General features: G+C 49.5%; 1 protein-coding gene across 6 annotated transcripts in view; it reads right to left on the bottom strand.

Annotated features, from left to right (window-relative positions):
• GLT1D1 (glycosyltransferase 1 domain containing 1) overlaps positions 1-16,677 on the bottom strand; it is a 76,634-nt gene that overhangs the window by 47,983 nt on the left and 11,974 nt on the right. For all 6 annotated transcript variants that reach the window (XM_040620038.1, XM_040620040.1, XM_040620039.1 and 3 more), the window contains exons 3-4: positions 7,353-7,458; positions 840-891 (exon numbers count right to left, since the gene is read on the bottom strand). In XM_040620038.1, the coding sequence (XP_040475972.1) occupies positions 840-891; positions 7,353-7,458 (158 nt within the window). The remainder of the gene's footprint in view (positions 1-839; positions 892-7,352; positions 7,459-16,677) is intronic.

Genomic DNA, 16,677 nt, shown 5'->3' with positions numbered 1-16,677 from the left:
TTGCTAAGGCACCACGGTCCCACAGAGCCCCGTGCGCGCCCTCGCCCCCATGCGGCAGGCTCCACGTGCTAGATTTTACAGATCAAAACTCTACACAGAAAGCACAGAGCCTGTAGGATACCCGCGACAGGAATGATGCCGACAAATGATAAGGGCATAGCGGTGGGCTCAACGGATGAGCTGGCCCCGCGCAGGGACCCACGGCGCTGGCGCCTGAGGCGCTGCTCTCCCTGCTAGATGGCAGAGGCCCGTGCGCATGGGCCGCAGGGGCAATGTGGTCCCTGGGCTGGCTGCTTTCATCCTGCAGGCACCAGCTCTGCCAGGCGTCTGCCTCCCTCCCCGCTGAGACTCTCTCCCACCAGCTCATCTCTGCCCCGAGTTGTCCCGAGTCAGCCAGTAAGGATCTAACTTGTCTACACCGTCCTCCATTCCTTCAAGCTCTTCGCACAAATCGCCCAACCTTGGAAACTACATCTACCACCGAAAAGACCGCTGCTCTCCCAGCACGCGGGGAGGCTGCGACTGTTAGAGCACAACCTGGAAATCACCCATTCCGAGCGCAGAAAAACAGAACAACATTAAAAGATTCAGTGACTGGGCTACTTCTGCTATTCAGCAACAATATTAAAAAAATCAGTCGAGTCTTAAGAGTATCTACAAAAATGAAAAAAACATCAGTATACAGGAGACATCCTACACTCTTGTGGCCACAATGGGCGTGTCAGCAGAAACACCGTCCGTTCCCAAGTGCCGCGCAGCCTCCACCCCTGCCACCTCCCCCACTCCCCCTGCCACCTCCCTAGCCCAGATGGCCAAGACCGCACAAAAGAAACACGTACCCACTGGGTCTGTGCCGTTTCCTTCATTGACTCTGTGAAAGCGACAGCAAATCTAGTAAAATGAACAAAAATAAGGAAAACAATTAGGGCAGAATTCAATGAACCGAACTAGGGAACGGCTCCCTGGAACAAACTGTGAGAGACAAGGTAAGGAGCCGAATTCTGGGTGCCGCCCGCCTTCAGCACGTGCGGTCAGGGGCCTTCAGGTTCACTCTGCACTCACATCAAAGCAAGCTGTGTACGCAAGAAATAAACACGTGGAGTGCCACGCGTCCATTTTTGTGGTTGTTCCTTCCGTGCGAGGTCGGAGGGGCAGGGAAAAGTCAGGAAGCCGACGCAGGACAGCAGCAGAGGATTTAGCTATCCACTCGGAACATCCAGGGACCGGCTGTCGGTCCACGAGCTTCAGGGAAGGAAGGCTGGGCTGAAGTATTCAAAATTCACCGAATGCACATGGATCAGGAATGTTACTGTCTACATTTATCAAGCAATGGCTGTTTCCAGAGCAGGGCCGGGTACACACGGGATGAACCAGGAACATCTTATGGTGGCCAGGCAGTAAGAAATTGCTCGAAACTGCCGAGGGCATGCTGGGAGGACGCCGGAGTCCGCGCAGAGCGTCTCCCGTGGCCAGTGTGGGACAACCTGAGCACCCATATATATCCCAGAGATGGATAACCAGAGAGTAAGATAAAATAAATACCCACGTGTCCATACTGATGTACAAAGAAGTGGGTAAGCACATGGGGTCAAAGGGATAGCTCTTCCTCCTAGAATTCCGATGAATAAATGCAGAGGGAGTAGTGGAAATGGGAAAGGACCACGAGCAGACACCACAGTAATAGTGGTCACGACAAAGAACCCTTAATGGTCGATTCCTCCCCACTAGCTAACCCCAAAGGGTGGGCTCCTTCCCAGAGGAGACCCCTTGCCCTGCCTGTCTTCTCTGGGCCTTCCCTCCCCACCACCTTCCACCCATCCTGGCCAGTCAATCACATGCCCCCGATTCAAGGGAGGAAGGAGGAAACCTTCTGTGTGGGTGTGACAGAAAGGGGTGGGGAGGCACATAGGGCATCACCCCTCGCACCAGGGCCGCCTCTACCCCCCACACCCCACACGCAGCTGGCGTGAGCAGGCCGGCCCAGCGGTGATGCGAGCGCTGGCATCCCTCACGGGATGCTCCCCGTGCCCCTGGATGTGGACGGGGGCGCGAACAAACAATTCTGAGGGCACCCACTGCACTCTGAGAGCTACGGCGCAAGGACAGCGTAGGGACCCTCCTTTGCGGGAAACCGTAAGGAGCTGACAAGGAGCAGGGTGCATGTGAGTGGCTGCGAGGTCCCCGGTCCCCAGGGAGTCCAGCGCCCAACAAGTCGTTCCTGTACTGTTTTCTACCAGGACTAACACCACTGCCACGACTTCGAGCACCCCAAGAGGCCAGCGAACAGACTACCGGACAGTCTCAAACCTCTAGAGAAGAAAAAAGAGGAGACCCCAAACGTAGAGAAAAGCTGAGGAGCGGGGAATAAGGCCAATGACAGAAGGCTCACGCCTTTCCCCCATAACAGCATTTCTAGATACATGCACGGTGCGGCCTGAGGATGGCTTGTGGAAGGTTACTCCACTCCTTTGGCAAGACCACCACCTCGTCTCCCAGGGGAATGCCTGCCCCGTGCAGGCTGGGATGTCGCTGTGCGCGCTGGGACTCCCCCAGCCCCCGGAGTCATGCCCGGCACCCAGCAGGCAAAAACACCCACAGACTGAATACATGAACAAGCACACGGCTGGGGTCCTGCCTTACATTCCAACAGGAAGCGGGTCAGAGTGAGGGAAGACGGAGAGCAGGTGCGTGGGGCCGACTGCATTAGAGGGAGCGCAGGCACCCTCGCCCAGCAGCTGGCTGTCACTGTCCCCGCCCCGTCCCATCCCCCTTTCTGCCGGCATGCCCCCTTCGATCAGGATCGGCATTGGGGGGTCTACGGCACGGGTGAAGTCCAAAGGGAGGAATGAGAGCCTCAGAAAGGTCTTCATCAGGAGGAGTGCTCGTGTTCACCCTTCAGGAGTGAGTCAGTGGGAGGACTGAGCGAACCCCATCATTCCCGTTTATTCCGGAGTGGCGGGTAACACCTTCGTCCTTGCAGCCCCTCCCTACAGAGACACTGGCCCTGGGTTCACACCCAGCCACCTAGGAGATAACTGTGAAGGGGGTTTCTGACCTCACGATCCTCAGAAAATAAATTTAAAATAAAAACAGACACATAGACCAATGGAACAGAATAGAGAACCCAGAAATGGACCCTCGGCTCTTTGGGCAACTAATCTTTGATAAAGCAGGAAAAAACATCCAGTGGAAAAAAGACAGTCTCTTCAATAAATGGTGCTGGGGAAATTGGACAGCTACATGCAAAAGAATGAAACTTGACCACCCTCTCACACCATACACAAAGGTAAACTCCAAGTGGATGAAAGACCTCAATGTGAGACAGGAATCCATCAAAATCCTAGAGGAGAACATAGGCAGCAACCTCTACGACATCGGCCACAGCAACCTTTTTCATGACACGTCTCCAAAGGCAAGAGAAACAAAAGAAAAAATGAACTTGTGGGACTTCATCAAGATAAAAAGCTTCTGCACAGCCAAGGAAACAGTCAAAAAAACTAAGAGGCAGCCCATGGAATGGGAGAAGATATTTGCAAATGACGCTACAGATAAGACTGGTATCCAAGATCTACAAAGAACTTCTCAAACTCAATACATGAGAAACAAATAAATCAAAAAATGGGCAGAAAATATGAACAGACACTTTTCCAATGAAGACATACAAATGGCTAACAGACACATGAAAAAATGTTCAACATCATTAGCCATCAGGGAAATTCAAATCAAAACCACATTGAGATACCACCTTACGCCAGTTAGAATGGCAAAAATTGACAAGGCAAGAAACAACAATTGTTGGAGAGGATGTGGAGAAAGGGGATCCCTCCTACATCGTTGGTGGGAATGGAAGTTGGTACAGCCACTCTGGAAAACAGTGTGGAGGTCCCTTAAAAAGTTAAAAATTGAGCTACCCTATGATCCAGCCATTGCACTACTGGGTATTTACCCCAAAGATACAGACGTAGTGAAGAGAAGGGCCATATGCACCCCAATATTCATAGCAGCATTGTCCACAATAGCTAAATGGTGGAAGGAGCCGAGATGCCCTTCAACAGATGACTGGATTAAGAAGCTGTGGTCCATATATACAATGGAATATTACTCAGCCATCAGAAAGAACGATTTCTCAACATTTGCTGCAACATGGACGGCACTGGAGGAGATAATGCTAAGTGAAACAAGTCAAGCAGAGAAAGACAATTATCATATGGTTTCTCTCATCTGTGGAACATAAGAACTAGGAAGATCGGTAGGAGAAGAAAGGGATAAAGAAGGGGGGGTAATCAGAAGGGGGAATGAAGCATGAGAGACTATGGACTCTGAGAAACAAACTGAGGGCTTCAGAGGGGAGAGGGTGGGGGAATGGGATAGACCGGTGATGGGTAGTAAGGAGGGCATGTATGGTGCACTGGGTGTTATACACAACTAATGAATCATCAAACTTTACGTCAAAAAACAGGGATGTACTGTATGGTGACTAATATAATAAAAAATATTAGTATAAAAAAGTTTTTAAAAATAAACATATAAAAAAATAACACATTTCGTACCCAAAAATGTATAACTACCGCTTTTGCACTGTGGGATGAATATCGCCATTTCAAAACGTACTCACTGTAACTGTGATTTTGTTGGTCAAAAACACCTTCAGGAACACCGTAGCTGAGAAGGCATACGAAGTGACCGACACTGAACCATTCTGACCTACAGTTTCACATGGTCTAACCCGTCATGTGCCATAGATTTCCTACGGAGAAACGATTTCTTAGGCAATTTATTTCCTACAAACTCTCTTTTGCTCATTTTTGGGCAATATTAAATCTCTCAGGTGCAGCCTTAGATGAGGCTTCACAGAACAATTTCCACAAGTTTCAAACTCCCACCTAATTTGGTCTTTGTAATTACCAAATACTTATCGTATTACAACACAAGCCGAAACACTGACGCTGTAGTAATTTCAGTACCATACCACGCAGAAAAAAAAGTTTTAAATATAAAAAAGCTCAAAAATATACCCCATAAGAAAAACGTAACTGCTTAAAAGTATCTGATTAAAAATAAAACTCATTATAAAATGAGACAAGTTTAATACTTTATTTTACGGAAAAGTATGCCATACGCCGTCCGACAAGAAAGCTAGGATTCATCTGACTTCCCTACTCACTGACTTCAATCAATACGCCTCCCAAATGAAAATCAATGTGTTGTAATAACAACGCAATGAATAATGCGAACGATAATACCATAAGATGGATTCATTCAGTATTGTTTCTACCTAGCAGAATTATTTCCCTTCCGTAAGACAGTGCAAACCGCATGAATCGAAAGGTGATTAATGTTCAGAGTATAAGAGCGACAGTGTTGAGAAGACCTCTAATGGCAGAGCGCCTTTCAAGAGCGGTCCAAACTCTTTGCTTACGTAACTCTCTCTCTCTCCATCTGACGTGCACACTCGCGCACGCACGCCTGGCACACTCTCTACTGGGACAGGGTTGTACGGCCACACTTATGTCCAGGAAGTTCTCAGGAAGAAGTGGGCCCTGAAATGGAATGATATCCCACAGCAGCCCTAGTTTTCAGGAGCAAGACTGACCCCCACGTTGTAGAAAGGAGAGGTGGTTGCCTCAGGCTGCACCACGGAACCTGGAGTGTGTCCTTTGTAAGGGATCAGGAACGCTCCAGTGACATAAAGACGCCAGGAGTTCTGGATTCCCTGACCAGGGCCTCTCAGCCATGAGAGGGTTCGAGACGAGCCACAGACATTTCGTGATTGGCCATTGACTGGGGGCACGGGAGCAGCCTAAATGTCCATGGACAGACAAATGGATAAAGAAAGTGTATAAGCTCATACACTGGACTATGACTCAGCCTTGAAGAAGGAGGAATTCCTGCCCTTGGCAACCACACGGATGAACCTGGAGGACACGAGCTCAGCGAAGTGATCCAGACACAGAAGCACAAATACTGTACGATCCCACTGTTAGGAGAACCGAAAATAGTCCAACTCCCAGAAGCAGAAAGCAGGATGGCGGTTGCAGGGTCGGGGGAGAGGGGTCAGGAAGGGAGACATCAGAGGGCACAGCGTTCCACTTGCACAAGGTGAGTAGGTCCCGGAGACCTCCCGGAGCCTACAGTTGATGATGCTGAGGCGTAAACGAGAACTTGCAGAGAGGGTGGATTTCACGTTAAGAGCTCTTTTCGTGGTAATAATAAAGAGGGTGGGAGGAAGCTTCTGGAGGGGATAGAGGTGTTTATGCCACAGACCGTGAGGACGGTTTCACTGATGAAGACCAGCTTCAAACCCATCGAGCTGTCTGTGCTCGTAATATACAGCTCTTTGCATGTCAATCACGCCTCCGTGAAGTGTTCTTTTTAAAGAATTAATAAAGCAGTTTGTCCACTTTAAGAAAAAAAATGATCACCTGCTTTGTTTTGTTTTTGTTTGTTTTTTTTACAATGATTCAAAGATTTACAAGAGTTGAAGGCTTGGAGTCTTGGTAAACTTTGGATTCAGGGTGATTCCATGGTCAGCTAAGACTTGCTCTGTGGCCTGACAGCCACTGGTGCCTGGGAGGGACAGACTACTTTTGTTTTGATTTTTTAAAACAACTTTCATATAGACAGAGAGGATTTCTATACTGTTATGACTATGTTAAGTATTATCATAATCTTTGTGATACAGAGGAATGGGGGTGATTTTTTCCCCACCTGTCCTAGCTCACTCCACAATGCTGTACAAATATGATGTTCTAAGTATGCTTGGACAAGGAAAATGTTGGGGAGTGCAGCTCTGGGTTCTGGACTGGGGACAACACCCCCCCCCCCACCGGGGCTAGAAATGTGTTCGACAGCAGCCCCAGCGCCCGGCAGATGTCACCGACGAGCAGCGTCCAGCGGGGCTCGGGATGTGCAGCACAGCCCCCCCACAAGGGATGACTGTCCTGTCCCAAAGGCCCACAGTGACCCCCTCCCAGATGGTCTTATGGAGCTCAGAGCCAGGCCCAAAGCACTCAGAGTCGAGGCTGATGCGTGCTCTCACAGGGCTGGAGTCGGTGTGTGCTGTTCTCTACGGGACCACAATGCTGGCCTTCCACCTGCAGGACCTGCTAAGAAGTTTGGCCCAATGGGAACTGTCGTTGAACAGTTCAACGTATAACAACTTGCTTATCGTGACTCTTCTTGGCAAAATTAAAATGTGCAGATAAAAGGAAAAAATGAAATGAAAAAGAGAGAGAGATCGGCTTTATTACGGTAAGATGGGAATATCCCAAAAAGCGGCCTTCCTGAATCTTTTGGTTTCAGTGAACCTCCCCCCAAATGCTTAGCTCCTGTGCGGTTCTCATCAGCATTACCTGGCTTCTCCGAGGACCCTTCCCATCACTTCGTTTTTTTCCCTCTGCTTAACATCTTCGTTTAAATCAGTTCCACCAAAGATGATTCCGAAAGGGATCCCATGACCTGCAAAATTAGGAAAGTTAACGAGGCAGTGTAGCTCTGGAAACAGCCCTCGCCATCCCATCCCAGGGCGAATGCGAAACCGTGTTCCCAGAACTTGGGGGGCCGTGTTTTGGTGTTTGTTTCATTTTATCCGGCTCACCTGCGGAGCAGAAGAGGAATCACTATTATACACAACATGACATGGGGGTTAATCACGTCAGACCAGCGGTGCCAGCACGATTTAAAATCAATTAGCTTCACATTTTAACAAATGAAAAATAGTGCTGCTGACCACCATCTATCAAAGCCAAGCTTACTGCTCCTGGGAAATGGGCATTTATGACAGGAAAAAGAGCAGTCCAAGTGCGGCCCGGCTGCGGACCGCAGCAGCAGGCGCCGTGCTCTCGAGGACCCAGGGGAGATGGCAGGCCACCAGGACTTCGGGGAGCACGCAGCACAGCTGTGGCGGGAACCACGCCCCGCGCGTGTGACGTGTGGGAGGACTCGCCGGGGAGGAGTTCTGCACCGGTGACAGGCTTAGTCGGGAGCTTTGACGAGCACAGACGAGCGAGGCATCAGGCACGCACAGATCGAGCTGAACGACGTGCTCAGCAGAAGCCGCTCTCCAAAAGGACTTCCAAAGGTCAGCCAAAAATCTGCAGAGACGCTGGCCAGCAAACCACTAATGAGACCAGACCTAAGAGGAACCTTCATACGGGGCTTCCTCGAATGAGCCATTGCTCCTCAGATTCAGTGCGTCAGTCACAGGGTGCTTGTCCTTCATTTGCCCGAGAGTTATTCCTGTCAGTGCAAATGAGCAGCTTCTGTCTTTTTTCTCTCTGGTGAGACCACTCTTCCCCTGGAGTGTGACTGCAAAGAACTCAGCCTCTGGATACTGAGCCCCACAGTAGCACCCACAGGCTCAGCGAGCTGCTGGGGAGAGCAAAAGATGGGAAACAACTCATATACGTCGGTGAAGACCAGCCTTAAAAAAAAAAAAAAGGAAAGGAAGGAAGCATAAGGTGTTGTATATGTGTGTACACGGACGTAAGAAGACTGAGAGGAAATCTATTACAGGAGAAAAATCAAGCGCAAGCTGGTTAGCACAGTGTGCATGTATTGTAGAAAACGTTAAACATATACGTATACATATAAAGTCAGTGCAAGAATATGCAGAAAACCTGGTTGTTGTTGCCTCTGGACAAGGGACCTACAAGACCACAGGTATGGGACGGGAGGGAAACTTACTTTTCACTCTGTAACATTTTCTGTTGTTGGTATTTTTTTTTTAAAGATTTTATTTATTTATTTGACAGAGACAGCCAGCGAGAGAGGGAACACAAGCAGGGGGAGTGGGAGAGGAAGAAGCAGGCTCCTAGCAGAGGAGCCTGATGTGGGGCTCGATCCCAGAACGCTGGGATCACGCCCTGAGCCGAAGGCAGACGCTTAACGACTGCGCCACCCAGGCGCCCCTGTTGTTGGTACTTCTTACTATGTACAGAAAGGACCTCTTCCAAAACCGCAGACAGATATAGAAAAGCACCCTCTGTGGAAATGATTGATTTTCTGCAACGGGTGTAGACGTTAGGGGATGTTGAGAGACCGTGAACGGTGTTAGCATGTGGGCCCAACACGAATCTTTGGGGGCCGGAGGGAGGTGTGAGGTGGGGACAGTAAGACCCCAAAGATGTCCGTTCCCAGTTCCTGGATCTTGGGAATGATTCAGGGGAAAGGCAAATTAGGCGATTTAGAATTGAGGGTGCCAGTCAGCTGACCATCAAGTGGAGAGATTATCCCGGACCATCCAGGTGGGACAGTGTAATCTCGGGGTCCCTACAGGTGGAGGAGGAGCTCCCCGCGCTGCCACGTGGGGGGACTGGACGGCCATCGTGGCCTCTGAGGATGGGAGGGGCCGTGAACCAGGGAGTGTGGGTCCCCAGAAGGTGGAAAATAAGGAAGCCTCCACAAGGAAACACAGTCCTGCCAACATCTTGATTTTAGCCCCGTGAGACCCATCTCAGCTTTCTGACCTCGAGAGCTGGAGGACAGCAAACGTGTGCTGTTTTCTGCCACGGGTTTGCGGTAAATTGTGACAGCGCAACAGGAAACTAATACAGCACCCCCCCCCCATAAAAACTGCCAGTTTAGGAAAATTAGGGTAAGGAAAAAAAATTTTTTTAAGCCTTTTTTCAGTAAAATCTCCAAAGACAGAACAATAGACACTAGAAAGACATACACACAGTGTCACAGACGCTGCTCAAAAGTTCGGAGAACATTCAGTAATTAAAACAATCGGGCCTGCGAGCTGCTGGCCAGCTGGTAGCCACTCAAATAGATCTAATCACATCAAGTAAGACCAACATCAGACTTTGACACGAGACCGTGCTGGGTCAGAATCCTGCTTCTCCACTTGGAAAATGCATGACTTTGAGTGAGTCACCCGGGGGTTCTCTAAACCTCCACCATCTCCTCTGTGAGACGGAGGTCAAGCTAATAAGCTGACTCACTCGTGGGGTTGAATGACTCGCTTCGCACGACATACCAGCACAGGGTGGACTCCGTATGTAACACTAGTGACACCGCGCTGCATGCCGGACAAGTTTTTAAATACATAAATCCAGAAGCTCTCCAAATTAAATTGGCACTCGGGAGAATGTAACGTGGGATATTTCATTTGCTTTCCCATTTTTTTCAAACTTATTCTACTGTTGACAAAACAAAGCTTTAAATAAGTAATGTTAGTCTCAATGGCAATGGATCCATAATTATGAGTGGAAAATTCTAGAAGTCCTCTGCTATAGAAAATGTCGGCAAACTCTTACTGACCCTTCAAAACCCTACTCAGGCACGCCCTCCTCTCTGAAGTCTTCCCTGGGTCCCTCAGAAGTAAATCCCCCCACTCCGATGCCACGCCATGTATCATAAGGCTTTAGGACTGATTTGTAGACTGGAAAATCCTGGAGAACAGGCGCCGTGGCTTATTAATTTTGTACCCCTTGCTCCGGATACAATGCCTGCTGCAAGTTAAACCTTCAGACAGCGTTTGCAGAAATGAACTGAGCCTGAAAAGTGGTCCACAAACTACTCTCCAAGCACATTTACTTGGAGCCGCCCAAGCGCCCGGTCATATTTCGTCTATCAGTGCCTCTGCTGAGAATGTGTCATTCCCAGGAGTCTGCTGAGAAAAAACTTCACAGTTTCCTGAGCCTGGCTCCTTATTCAGCCACCTGATGCCACCTGCTTCCTTGCCAGGTGCAAGCCTGAAGCCGAGCCTTAGCGAGGCACAGAGAAGGTGCTTCATCAAAGCGCTTCTCATCCAGCTTCCCGCCAACGTCGGATCGCGGGGCACGCCGTCTGTGTGTGCCGTTCAGGGCAGACGAAGGACAGCCCAGGAGCATCGTGCACAGAAGCAGTCTCTGCTGGGGCGCCTGGGTGGCACAGCGGTTAAGCGTCTGCCTTCGGCTCAGGGCGTGATCTTGGCGTTATGGGATCGAGCCCCACATCAGGATCCTCTGCTATGAGCCTGCTTCTTCCTCTCCCACTCCCCCTACTTGTGTTCTCTCTCTCTCGCTGGCTGTCTCTATCTCTGTCGAATAAATAAATAAAATCTTTAAAAAAAAAAAAAAAGAAGCAGTCTCTGCTGCACTGCAGACGGGCGGCTACGGAGCTCTCTTCCCATGCACTTGACAGACAGGCGGGCATCCGCGTCCAGCATCTTTCACAGACGCGTCCAAGAGGGAAGAACACACTCACTGTGTTACTTCGAAGTTAATACGGGAATTGACCCATGACTTAAATAAAGCATTAAGATTGATATTGTTTTAAAAGAATGCTTGCATTGTACCTGCAAAATAGCTACAATAGATATTAATATTGTTACGGTGCTGTTTCTCATCACTTGAGTATTCTTAGCAATTGTATTTACCTCATTATTTGCTCAGTAAGTACTGGTTTTAAAAAGGGAAGCCAGCTTCCATTTGTCCATGCCGTTAAGGTTTTATTTAGATATACTTAGTGTGCACAGACATGTAAGTATGGCCGGTCATTAATTGCCAGTATGTACCTGCAGTAAAAATGCACAGATATGTCCCGTGAGGAGGCCGCGCTGCGCTTAGAAAACCCCAGGGCATGGGCTCTGCAGTCGCCTGCTCATTGCCACGTTATTTACAACTGCGGGGGAAGTGGAAGTAGGATATGAGCGCTCCTAGTCATGCTGTCGAAAGCCAGTCAGTGACGGGGGAAACGCTCCTAACGTATTAGTAGGTAAGACAGATTGCTAAGCTGTGGTACGACGGCGATTGTAGAAACACACACACAAATTGCAGAGCGAGACAGATGAGAATGTCAGGCACAGCATCCATGGTGCTTAGCCCAGGAAGCACCAATTACTATTTCGTCAAAAGAAGTTGCACGTTCATAATTGTAAGAGTGTATCTTTTCTTATAAATTTAATTTTGAATAAAAACGTGAAATCAATAAAACCAAACACATACAGGAAACAGCGGCCACATCTGGGTAGTGAAACTCAAGGGGCTATATTTCCTTTTTTGTCCTTTTAAGAAGTTTCCAAATCATGTGCTTACGTAATTTAAGAAAAAAAAAAACAGTAAATGCTGTATATTTTAAAATATAGTTTAATCTAGGGGTGCCTGGGTGGCTCAGTCAGTGAAGTGTCCCACTCTTGGCTTCAGCTCAAGTTGTGATCTTGGGGTCATGAGATCGAGCCCCACATCGGGCTCTGTGCTGAGCACAGAGCTGGCTTGAGATTCACCCTCTTCCTCTGCCCCTCTGACTCATGCTCGCTAAAATAAATAAATCTTAAAAAAATAGATCTTTAAAAACTGTATATTTGAATCTATGGAAGACTTAGAGACATAGGAAGTCATGCCCAGCCGGCTGCCAGCACAGGGCAGCTCAGCGTAGGGAACGGGACAAGGAAGAGGCCCCTCGACGCATCGGATAAGAATCACAAGGTCCGTGGCACCGTCTCTACCTGTTCGTGGCTCGCCGCTCAGGGAGTGTGCTTTCAAAGAGATGAGATTTAGGGATGGGTGTAACTACCATGGAGCCAACAACTGGGGGTAAACAAATAAAAGCTGGACTATGTGTACTAACAGTGGTGCTGCTTCAGGTCCTGGCATTCGTTTGACCCAAACAGGAAGACCCGGTTCCCTCCGGCCACGAGTTCTAGAGAGGACTTCTCCCCTCCTGCCACCTGGGAGAGAGGCAAAGCTTTCGGTGACTTTGTGCTTTTCCTCCATTTAGTTGAAGCAAAGGCCAAGAAATGGTAAAATGGAGAAAAACTGGATTTTGAAGGAGAAAACCCAGCGATGTGACCAGAGCAAGAGGAAATAGGTCCTTCTGTCTATTGGTTGAGTATGGACTGGAATGACTTTTCTGGAGGGCAGTTTGTCCCTGTCAATCCAAATGAAATATACACAGTCCTCTGGCCACAGGTTGTTTGAGGAATTTCATCCACCAGCATCCCCACACAGTGAAGTAAAAACTATAATCAAACTTGCTGTGGCTTTGCCTGCAACAGCAAAACCCAAGACAGACTTTGAATAAACACGGTGCCTTCTTTTTTTTTTTTTTTTAAAGATTTTATTTATTTATTTGACAGAGATAGAGACAGCCAGCGAGAGAGGGAACACAAGCAGGGGGAGTGGGAGAGGAAGAAGCAGGCTCCCAGCAGAGGAACCTGATGTGGTGCTCGATCCCATAACGCCGGGATCACGCCCTGAGCCGAAGGCAGACGCTTAACCGCTGTGCCACCCAGGCGCCCCGACGGTGCCTTCTTCTGGTGGAATAGCACACAGCCAGGAAAAAAAACAAGGCCGGAAGGAGCTCTGCTGATTTGGAAAGATCACTAAGCTATGTCCTTGAAGATACAGAGCCGTCCCTTTTTTGGAAGTGAAGTACACGCCACATGTATGTGCGTAGGACATTAACAACACAGCGTCTTATAGACAATAAGACACCTGATGGTAAACAGAAGCCTCGTGGGTGCAAAGAGACTGACCACGTCAGTGACAGCCTTATAAAGACTCCCAAGAGCATTAAGGGCTATGAACAGTACCTCGGCCTCTACGCTTCCTTCGTATTCTGAGATCGCCCTCAGATTGTGTGTCCAGGACACTTGCAACAGAATTCCAAGTCATACTTGTTCAGAGGAGAAGAGCTCTTGGGAGTAACACTTTCAGGAACACCATCCCCACTGCGGATGGTTCCAGCAGGGTTGCAAAAACAGGGAGGCACAAGTAGATCTCATAGGTTCACAAGCTAAGACGTCCGTACAGAGTACTTGCTGCCGTGATTGTGGGAGAAAAGCATGGAAGACAACGTCAGTGTCCCTTAATCGAAGCCTGGTGAGATGATGGCACTGCCGTGCTTGGAAGGTTACGCCAGCACTGACAGAATGAGGCAGATCTAGACACGGGCTGCTGCAGAAAGATCTCCAGATGCTTCGTTAGGCGGTGAAAAGCAAGACACTGACTATTCATAGCATGATCCCACTCATGTTTTGTTTAAGGGAGGAGAGATGTACAGATATGTGCCCGGGCTTCCATGGGGGCCAGCCCCCAAGATGGCCAGCCCCCGCTGGTCCCACTCAGTGAAGTCCCCTCCCATGCCCGAGGGCTGATCTGTGTAAGCAGCAGATGCTCTGGAACTCATGGGTCGTCACAGACCCACCAGCTTCCCGTGTGCCCTCTCTTCGATGGCTCTCTCTTGGAGAAGCTGGCTGCCATGTCTTGAGGACACTGCGCAGCCTCCGCAGAGGCCCACGTGGTGAGAAACTGGGGCCTCCTGCCGCAGCAGGTGGCTCGTGCAGGACCAGTCAAGCCTCCAGATGACGCCACCCAAGCTGGAGCGCATCATATGTGGTCTTGATGGCAGCCTCACCAGCTGCCCTGAGAATCCCCAGCACAGCCGTTTCTGAATTCCAGACCCATGGGAACTACTACACATAAATGCGTTGCTACGAGTCACTCACTTCGGGGTAATTTGTTAAGTAATGACAGATACCTAGCACGGTACCTACAGCACATTTCCAGGAGAATACACAAGAAAATGATAACTGGTTGTCTCTGCGATAAGAAATTAAACAGTTGCAATGAGAACTGGGAGAAAGGTTTCCTTTTTGTGCTTGATCATTTAGCTACATTCACTCTGTGCTGGGGGATCTTTTCTCTTTAACAGTGTGCATGTAGCAGCTTAGGTCGAATGTGCCCGGAATGTGCCCAGACGGGAAGCGGCATCCAGCAGGCCCAGCCCCCCGTCGGGGCAGGAGGCGGGAGGGAGGGCAGAGGCCGAGACTAGGCTCCACACAGCGTGGGGCGACAGCAGGTCACCTTCAGCAACGAGACTGCCGAAAATTCCCGCAGCCTGGCGCATGCCGCTGACAGATACTCTGTCGTCGCGTGAAGACAACCGTACATCCTCTTGGCCCTCAAGTGACATATACTGTCTCCTAAAACGTGATGCCACCGCCCCGCCCGCTCATTCACGTTTGGGAAGAGGCGCTCATCGCTCAGCTCAACGCAGTGACCTCCTCTGCCTTCACTTGGTTCCTGTGTGCTCTCACCGGAGACATTCCGGCCTCGGGAGTGTGCAGAAGAAATAGCCCCAATCACAGCCGAAGTCAAAACGAGGACTGTGTGCACGTGCTCTCGGTGACCGAGGGAGCCGTGTTTCAAGGTCCCCCAAGGGCTGATTAGTTAAATTTTTAAGAGAGAGACTCTTGTTCAGCTTCGCTGTTTCCACTAATTAAGAACTCCTACTCTGAGGTTGCATCAAATACTTTGCAGCTTGGGGTGCCTGCCAGCTCAGCCCGAGAGCATCGGACTCTGGGTTTTTTTTAGTTTATTTAAATTCGGTTTAGTTAACATATAGTGTAGTATTAGTTCCGGGGGCAGAATTTAGTGATCCATCACTTGCTTATAACACTCAATGTTCATGACATCACGTGCCCTCCTTCCTGCCCATCACCCAGGTACCCCATTCCCGGACCCGCCTCCCCTCCAGTGTGTTTCCTATGATTAAGAGCCTCTTTGGGTTTGCCTCCCTCTCTCTTTTCATCCTATTTTATTTTTCCTTTCCTTGCCCTATGTTCATCTGTTTTATTTCTTAAATCCCACATATGAGTGAAATCATACGATATTTGTCTTTCTCTGATTGAGTTATTTCGCTGAACATAACCGCCTCCAGTTCCATCCACGTCGCTGCAAATGGCAAGATCTCAGGGCTCCGAGTGCTGGACGTGGAGCTTACTTAAAAAAATACATATACTTTGCCGCTTTGGGTCAAGTAGCAATGCAAATCCTGTCTGTGCGGCGGTGATGGTTAATGCTATGTTTGAGCTCAGGGACAACGAGACAGCTGGTACAACTTATTTCTGGGTGTGTCTGTGGGGGTGTTTCCGGCTGAGATTAGCATGTGAATCGGCAGACTGAGGGGGATGGTGGCTGCCCTCCCTACGGCAAGCGGGTGTTACCCCATCCGCTGACAGCCTCCGGGGAGCGAAAGTGGAGCAAAAAGGCGAGGAAGAGAAATTCCCTGTCTGGGTTGAGCGGAAACATCCGTCTTCCCCTGTGCGTGGACATCCCAGCTCCCGGCTCTCCGGCTGTCCGACCCAAACACCAGCAACCTCCCGATTCTCAGACCTTCAGAGCCAGATGGAAAAGCAGCACCGGCTGCTGGTTCTCCAGCTTGTGGGGGGCAGGTCACGAGACTTCCGGGCCTCTGTCGTCACGCAAGCCCATCTCCTCTTCTCAGTGTCTGTGTGTGCCCTCCCGGGCTCGTCTCTCTGCAGAGCCCTGACTAATGCACCCGGAGGGAAGACAGCCCCAAAGCTTCCCTCACTGCCCATCGGACGTGAATCTGCTCTGTCGCTAACTAGCAACTTCATTTAATATTCTCATTAAATCCTCAACTCCCAAACCTCAGATGCTCTTTACGCTGGCCTCAGAATCTTCGTGTTTCCCTCGTTAAACAGTGGAATGAGATGTTTCCTACGTGCTCATTCTGTGTTTGTAAAGGATGCGTATGTTTGACTTCTGGAAATTAGACTCTGAGTGAGCAACTGTACAGCAGAGACATTCGGGACAGCCTGTCAGCGCAGGACACCAGCTTCAGCACACATCCATTCTCAGTCGCACAGCTACCGCTTTTGGGAAATGAGTCCCTATGAAGGACAAAGCAAAGACGATGAGTGTGCTCCCTCCAGGTCTGACCCAGGGA

The sequence above is a fragment of the Ursus maritimus genome, unplaced genomic scaffold (assembly GCF_017311325.1).
Source record: "Ursus maritimus isolate PB19 unplaced genomic scaffold, ASM1731132v1 scaffold_33, whole genome shotgun sequence".
In the NCBI taxonomy this organism is placed as follows: Eukaryota; Metazoa; Chordata; class Mammalia; order Carnivora; family Ursidae; genus Ursus; species Ursus maritimus.
The sequence above is the reverse complement of the archived record's forward strand: the minus strand, read 5'-3'. Positions and strand labels throughout refer to the sequence as shown.